Source organism: Asparagus officinalis, chromosome 8 (genome assembly GCF_001876935.1).
Source record: "Asparagus officinalis chromosome 8, Aspof.V1, whole genome shotgun sequence".
NCBI classification, from domain to species: domain Eukaryota; kingdom Viridiplantae; phylum Streptophyta; class Magnoliopsida; order Asparagales; family Asparagaceae; genus Asparagus; species Asparagus officinalis.
Window position 1 is genome coordinate 79,133,597 of NC_033801.1, and position 9,022 is coordinate 79,142,618.

The following is a 9,022-nucleotide window of genomic DNA, read 5'->3' on the forward strand; positions in this document are numbered from 1 at the left end:
ATATAACCAGTTGATATTAGATATAATATTTATTTATGATATAATATATAATAAATAAATGAAATACATATAGAGGTACGTACCATTTTAATTTCATTAAATAGAATTTCATATATATCATTATTAAGTAGTATATATATATAGTACATACTAAAATCATTATATGAGAGAGAGAGAGAGAGAGAGAAGAGACGTTTAGACATACTTCCCCTGCTCGACGATTTTATATTAAAGACCACCTGTGAATTCTTCCAATGTCTCAAGAGGCTAGCAGAATAATCGGCATATCTGCCCTAAGAAGTCCTCAATCCGCTGTGCATTGGCCAAAAGGATTATTTAGTTCAAAGTCGGTATGATGCAGGAAATTCAGTGAATTCCTGCTTCTAGGCCACCCTCATAACTTAAGCTCATTTACGCCCTCAACCCTGCTCAGACATCCTCTGGTGCGATAGTTGAACACTTGTCAAGATATGGCCAAATACACCAACACCCTTGTATAACTCTTCAAGGGAGACTCCCGAAATGTATCCCTGGAATCATACTCGAATTTCACCATTACCGCGCGTCTTGTCCACTACTTGCCAGGATGTCTACATTGATCTGTAATCATGCCGCCCGCGCCCAAGAGACGGACTAACCTTCGAACCTCACATCGTTCGCTTTTCATCCCAGACTCACCACCTGCTTGTATAAAACACAATACCCGAAAGAAGGGTCGACCCTCTTTGTTTTTAGGAGATCGAAGCCACATCCTAAAAAAACAGCTGATTTTGCCACCAATGGTCTCGCCATTTTACCTCGCCCGCCTCCTCATTATATCAGGGATAATCTGGCCACAAATCCGAAGAGGCAGATATTGATTTGTGTTATCGTGGCATCGGCCATCGAAGGAAAGACATATTATCGTCAAAGTGTTGATGAGATTCATGTCGAGCAAGGCCATCCACCAGGACACGGCAATACCAAAAATGATTAACGCTTCTCCCCGTTCCAATCAACTTAATAACATAATAAGATGGAAGGATTGCTTCTCTTGTTCCGACTTGAATAATCGCAACATCATTTGTGCATCGAATGGACCGCGGAATCAGAGGCCTCGTCTGCTCTAATGCTGTCTTCATAATATTCCTTACACATACGGTAATCCAATTCTATGAAGAACCTCCGTAGAGTTTTCAAAGAAGGGTCATTTCAGGGATCGGCTGCCCGCCAGTCTTCCACCCGCGTCGTCGGAGCCAAACCCCCGAAGCCTCCGGTCCGCCTTGCCGCCGTCTTCAACACCCGTCAAGAAGCCAAAACCCCGCCCGAGCCTCGTCAGCCCGCCAGTCTCAATATACCCGTCGAGAACCAAGCCGCGAGCCCCGTCGCCGTCTAGTCTTCACAACCCGAGGAGAGCACCGCGAGCCGACCCACCATCGAAGTGCTTCACCCCGGCGTCGGACCCAAGCCCGCGCAACACCGACCCAAAAGCCCAGCGGCCACTCCGCCACGAGAGCCCCAACTCCGCCACGCCCAAAACAATTTCTCCTCTCTGTCTTTCTCTCACTTGGATCCAAAGAGAACTTAAATCAAAAGTGTTGTAAGGTAAAAATTTATTTTCTTTTTACTGTCCTCTCTAAACCCTACGATTTTAGGCTTTTTGATGATTTTTAGGGAAGATTATTGTTGAATTTTATGAGTGATAATTTCCAATGTGCTCAATGCAACGCCTATTACTTCAACTTTTCTTTTATAACTCAACTAACTAATTATAACACAAGCATGATGACCATAAAAGAATTACAGCTCAATTATAACACCTTAGTAGCATGAGGACTGAGCTAAAAAAACAGTAACAATTTAATTTGCTAATTTGATAGTGTGGGTATGAATTAGGCAATGTTGCGCACAATATGCTGGTGCTATATCGCTATATAAATCTCTAGACTAGAACTTTCTTCAAGCATAGTGTTTACTGTTTAGCATTATTACCATTAGCTGCAAATATATATGTATATAAGCATGTTTGTTCTTGTGATTTTTTTGACTGTCCTCTTAAGATGATTTTTTTAATCTATGGATTCATTTGTTTATTTTTTTTGCACAGTGGTCTTTGATGGTTTGTTCTTGATGTTTGTTCTTGATGTTTATTTTTGTAAGTAAAAATTATTCTTGATGTTTCTTCTTGATGTTTGATCCAATGGAAACTAAACATGGTTGTTCGCATGTTGTTGATGAACAAATCTCTTAGTTAGATAACTTAGTTGTGCAAATTGTTGGTGAGCACTTAAAACCAAAAATAGGAATGACTTTCGGCAATTTAGAAGATGCTAAAAAATTCTACAGAAATTACGGAAAGGCTGGAGGTTTTGATATTCGTAATAGCACAACAAATTATGGGAAGGATAGAGAGTTAATCTGCAAAAGGTATGTTTGTTCGAAAGAAGGAGTGTTAAAGAGCAAATCGTTGGAAATTCGACAATGTGGTACAATTAGAACAAATTGTAAGGTCTTGATTCGCTTGAAATTAGACAAAAACATTAGCATATGGAGTGTCTACAAGTTTGTAGAAGAACATAATCATACAATTACTTCACCGAGTAGAACACATTTTCTAAGGGGAAACCGTGAGGTAACAAGTACGAAGAAGACATTGATAAAGCAGTTTGGAGAGGTGAACATTCTAACAAACAAGCAAATGACCTTCTTTGAAAACTCTAGCGGAGGTTTTCATAGAATTGGATGTATTGAGACCGATGTGAGGAATTATGAAAGAGATTTGAGAGAGACGAGGCGCGGTCATGATGCACAAATGATGTTGGATTATTTCAAGTCGGAACAAGAGAAGAATCCTTCATTTTATTATGTTTATGAAGTTGATGAAGAGAAGCGTTTAACTCATTGTTTTGGGTGGATGGCATTGCTCGAATGAATTATCAACACTTTGACGATATTGTCTCCTTCGATGCCACGCATAACACAAATCAATATGGCTTGGTATTTGTGCCGTTTGTAGGCATAAATCACCATTGGCAAAGTGTTTTTTTAGGATGTGGCTTGATCCCAAACAAAGAGGCGAAGTCTTTCGTATTGTTGTTTAACAAATGGTTGAAACAATGGGTCATCCTCCTTCGGGCATGATTACAGATCAATGTCTTGGCATATACAAGGCAATTGAAACAGTTATTCCAGAAATTCGGTACAGGTTTTGTATTTGGCATATCTTGGACAAAGTTCCAAAGAAGTTGGGTAAATGAGCTTATAGAACAGAATTCATGAAATCTTTCAAAGAAAATATTTGGGATTCCGATACTGCTAGCTCTTTTGAAGAGAATTGGGTTTCAATTCTTAAAAAAATGGATTGTAAACGCATGATTGGCTAAATGATATATATGAAATTCATGAAAAATGGGCTCCGGTTTATCATAAACAACACTTTTGGGCCGGAATGTCTAGCAGTCAAAGAAGTGATGAAAAATGGGCTCCGGTTTATCATAAACAACACTTTTGGGCCGGAATGTCTAGCAGTCAAAGAAGTGAAGGGATGAATGCATTGCCATAAACAACACTTTTGGGCCGGAATGTCTAGCAGTCAAAGAAGTGAAGGGATGAATGCATTGCTAAAAATGCATGTGTCAAAAAAAAATTCACTTCATGATTTCATGACCATCTTTCAGAGGGTCTTGGTGAGACAAAGAGAGGGGGAGCTTAAAGAAGATCGTTGCACAATGGAGAAAAAACCAAATTTGAAGACTTTGTGGTCAATGAAAAACAAATGGCCCAAATCTACACGAAAAAAAATCTTTTATATTTTTCAAGACGAGCTTCAACCTAGCTTAATGTATAATATCGAGCTGGTAAAAAATGAAAGAGAGGGTACTTTCCAATTAAATTTTTGTGGTCATGATGAAAGATTGAGACATATTATATATTGCAAAACAACTAAAATAAACCGTTGTTCGTGTCTCATGTTTGAATTCAAGAGCATTCCATGCCGACATATATTGGCATATCTTAAATTTACAAATTATAGTGAGTTACCGGAGCAATATATTCTAAGAAGATGGTGCCGAAATGTCAGAAAAAGGGTTGTTCTTAGAGATGGTAATATTATTGGAGATAATACCACAATTAATTTTGCTTCTCGTTTTAGTGAACTAAATTGCTTAGCTAATGAAATGGTCGAAGAGGGGCTATCTTCTAATGACGCGTATGAATTAATGCGTGAAATGATGATGGATGCTATTAATAAGGTGCAACGTTTGAAACTCATCAATGATGAAGAAATTGGACAAGATGTGGAAGCACCTAATATGAATGCGGAGTGTTCTCAAGATATAGTTCATGAACCAAGTCAAGCAAGAACAAAAGGAAGGCCTAAAGGGAAGAGGTTAAAGCCATCGAGAGAGATCCGCAAATGTCGGTCTAGGAAATGCAAATTGTGTGGAAAGCGAGGACAAAATCATGATAGCAGAAATTGCCCTCTAAAGTTGTCAAGGTAGTGTATCATTTGTTTTGGTAATACTAATGCTATTATTTTTTAAAACTTCTTTTTAAGTTGGTGTAATGATCTTTAATATATTTTGCTATCATCAATTTTTTCTAGTGATTCAATGGAATAAGATAATATTGATCAAGCCACTGATGATTTAAAAGATTCCTTTGAGGAAGGTAATGGTTAATACATACGGAATAACTTGTACATTGCCATTTTGCTATATAATGTGATTTTTTAATGTGACAAAGCACTTTGTTTTTTAATTTTTTTAATACAGATGAAGTTCTCACTATTGCGTGAAGTTTGATCAAGGTTGGTGGAGCAAATCATAGCACTATTAGTGAGAAGGGGTTGAAGTCGTTATGTATCTGTGTTTTTGAGGTGTGATTGAAAAAATGGGTAATGAGTTTTTGTATCTTTTGTGTTGGTCCGTTGGCACTACAGATGAAGTTTTTGTATCTTTTGAATGCTGTAATGTCATATGTCGGTTGTCTCCAGTCTATGTTCGTATTCAGGCTCTTAACGTTGGAATCCAGTCAGTTGATATTGCATCGGTCTGTTTCTTCTATGTATAATCAACTATGCTTGTCTTTTCTTTAATGTAAATGTTTTGATATTGCATCGGTCTGTTTCTTCTATGTATAATCAACTATGCTTGTCTTTTCTTTAATGTAAATGTTGGGTTGTGTTGATGGCTTGGGAATTGTTGTTATAATCAACTATGCTTGTCTTTTCTTTAATGTAAATGTTGGGTTGTGTTGATGGCTTGGGAATTGTTGTGCAGAGAGAACAACAATGCAGCAAAACTTGTGAGTCTGAACACTACTCAGGTTTGTATATATTGCGCTGGGGTTAAGTGAAATGGGTTGATAATGCATTAAATTTGTGCCGTAGGAGCCTGCAATCCTATCCTTTTGGTTGATAATGCATTAAATTTGTACATCATGTGTCTGCACATATTGCGCTGGGGTCAAGTGAAATGGGTTGGTTGGTTGCTAATTTGTATATGGGATTCTGCTTCTTCATGCTTTTTTAGTTCAATTAAATCAGATATTAAGTAAGGATCCAATCTTTTTAAACAAAACCTTCATATGAATCAGTTTTGCAGGTTTCTCGAAATTCATCTTAATAATATAGGCACTTGTATAATAATTTTTTATGTTGATACAAATTGAGGGCTTGAACTAAGGACAATAACCCACACTTGTATAACAATTCACCTTTTAAATGACAGAACTAAAATACGCAACCAAGAAATTTCTAATCACATCCAAAACTAGAAAACAAAGGGATATGTACACTTAGAATTTCTAGTCGCGCCCAAAACTGGAAAGCAGAGGGATATGCATCAGAAACCCTAACTACCCCATCATTCATTTACATGTTCTTAAGATATGGCACGTTCAAAATATCAACCAAATAATCATAACAACTGAACCAATTTCAAATAAATATAACCAATTTGAACATTCGTTTACAATAAGATATTTGGATACATCAGTCATTCACTAATATGTTGCTCAGTCATTTGCCTATAACACAGAGTAATAATATAAGTACAACGATACTTATAAATTTTAAATATAAAATTACATCATTCAGTATTTTATTCAAAACCTCATCATTTTTTCTAGCCTTTCCAGCTTTTTGTGATGTTCTTGGTATCACCCACCCATTCAAAGAAGTTGCAACCCTTGCAATTAGGTCCCTTGTATCTCGGGCATCCATAAAATTCCAAGCCCTTATTGTGTCCTTACTTGCACATCCATATTTTGCAAATTAACCCACAATGACATATTCTTTGTTCTAAATCCTCATCTTCTTCTCCACTGAACTCTTTAAAAAAGTTCTTCATCTTTTATCTGCAAAAAACATACCACAAACAAATGTATATCACTGTAAAAGGATTATGTACATACCCGATATCATCTACTCACAATGTAATCCAAATTATGTACATAATCTACTCCCAAAATTCAAGGTTCATACAAATGTATATATTAGTCTATAAACAAGGAAAATTCAAATTCTATGAAGAAGCGTTTTGAGAACACTCACAAGTGGCCTTGGTAGTATGCAACCTTGATTATCACTGGTGATCAATTCAAAAACATACTGCATAATTTCTATACTTGCAAGAAGTTTTTCCCGTCAGTTACTACATAAACTGCCAAAAATAAAGAAAAACTACTCTAATTGAAGTGTCCAAAAATATCACTATAAGCTGTTTAAGGCTTGTAGAATAAATGAAAATCTTGATTTCCTGATATCTTTTAGATATCTAGATACCTCTTGGTCTCAATTGCTTCGTTGGTTGGGGCTGTCCGCAACCTGGTGATCAATGATCAATATATAGATCCGACAAAAATGCCACGAAGTCAAGATCAGACAAAATCCAACAATATTTCTACGGCTAGACAAAAATCCAACTGTATGGACCTCAATTAATTTTGAACTAAACTTTCTGCGGCTAGGCAAAATGCCAAGATTAGACAAAAATCCAACAATATTCTCTAAAACAATATGTGCCAAAAATGTCAAAATCAAGCAAGAAAGATCAGAGATTCGCTAAGAAAGGTCAAGCCTTTTCAAGATCCAACAATAATCTTCCCAAAATTTATCAAAATCAAGCAAAAAGTTTAGAGAGGACCTCGATCTGGGCTTGGCTCCGACAGGGGTGAAGACTGGCGGTGACGAGGCTCGTGAGCTTGGCTCCGACGAGGTGAAGACGGGAAACAACGGGGCTCACGGGATTGGCTCAGACGGGGATGAAGAATGGTGCCGACGGGGCTCGTAGGGCTTGGCTCCGACTGGCGGCTGAAGACTGGCGGCGAGCCGCGGCCGATATGAGATCGCGGCGGAGGAGGGTCAGATGATTGTAGTTTGCGTATGAGACGGGAGAGGCGGAGGCAGGGTTGCGAGAGAGAGAGAGGGGTAAGGGTCTGGGCGAGTTCTTGGAAATAGGCGGTCACTTCATAAGAGAGGTGTGAGGGAGTATTGAGTTGGCCTTTTCGTTCAACCGCTCATAAAATCCAACGGCCACAGGATGATTTCGCACGTTGTCTGTGCGAAAACGCTTTCGCCAATTGAAGATTTCTCTCTGCTCTCTTCTCTCTTCTCTTCTATATATATATATATATATATATATATATAATATATATATATATATATATATATATATATATATTAATATATATTATATTATATATATATATATTATATATATATATATTATATTATACTATATATATTATGTGTATATACACACATATTATATACTAGTATATATATATAATATATATAATATAATATATATTATTATATATATATATATGTACATACTAATATATGTCACATCATCATATATATGTTATCAATATATATTATATGTATATATATATATATATAATATATTTATATATATATATATGTACATATATATAGTACATATATATTATATGTATATATGCTACACACAGACATATATATATATTATATATATGTACATATATATATATATTATATATATATATATATATATTATATATATATATATATACTTATATATATATATATAGGGAGTAGCGGAGAGGTTCTAATAAAAACCTCCTAGCCTAAAAAACTAATAACTCCTTTCATCCATTTGCGATCTAGATGAATCAATGGATGGCGATTCAGTCAAACAGTCAACAGACACATGCATTAATTACCTCATTAATTACCTCAACGCAGTGAATCCAGATTCACTACCTCAACGTATCTCGAATCACTGTAGTGAATCCAGATTCACTGCGTTGATATAATTAATGCATGTGTTTGTTGACTGTTTGACTGAATCCTAGCCATTGGATGAATGAGGTTTTTATTTTTTAGGCTAAGGAGGTTTTTATTAGAACCTCTCCCTATATATATATATATATATATATATACACTAGCTTTTATACACGTGTAGTGCACGTGGTTAAATATCATGATTAAGTATTTTTAGTTTATTTCCTTATTAAAATTTATTTCTCGATTCCACTTTGATAGTTTTTGCTCACTTATACCTCTAAACTTTAGTGTTGTGATTATTTATTTTCTTTGATTTTGTCTGAATGGGCTACACCTAATTTAAATTTTTATATTGATAATTGAATTGACATAAAACAAATGTAATTAAAAGCCAATTTGAATGTTCATGTTATTTGGCTTGACATGAAACCACACATGACCTAAGAAAGTATAGTGTTGCAAAAGTGAAAAATACATAAAGAATAACGATAAGCCAAGATGGCTGATTAAAAGTGGGTCAAAACAACACAATAAAGAATATGGAGTTTATTCCTATTCATTGATAAACTTCATAAAGTAACATAAACTAAAAATTAACGCTAACTCTAGTATACTTTTATATGATAAAAGTATCCACATAAGCATATAGCACTAAAAAACTAATAAAAATCCCTCCTAAAGATTCCTAATTTTACTCAAAAAATTAAAACTATTCCATAAAATATTCAAAAAATATTGTCTTTATATTCCTTTTGTTTCATTATTTTATTA

At 35.5% G+C, this 9,022-nt stretch overlaps 1 protein-coding gene across 2 annotated transcripts in view; it reads left to right on the forward strand.

Annotated features, from left to right (window-relative positions):
• LOC109822984 (protein FAR1-RELATED SEQUENCE 5-like) overlaps positions 1-5,077 on the forward strand; it is a 5,886-nt gene extending 809 nt beyond the window's left edge. The window contains exons 1-3 of one of the 2 annotated variants that reach the window (XM_020389288.1): positions 3,549-4,477; positions 4,586-4,650; positions 4,755-5,077. In XM_020389288.1, coding sequence (XP_020244877.1) covers positions 3,561-4,477; positions 4,586-4,601 — 933 coding nt within the window. In that variant the 5' untranslated portion in view covers positions 3,549-3,560 and the 3' untranslated portion in view covers positions 4,602-4,650; positions 4,755-5,077. Of the gene's footprint in view, positions 1-3,548; positions 4,478-4,585; positions 4,651-4,754 lie in introns of those variants that run through there. The other variant, XR_002242350.1, reaches the window with a different exon arrangement.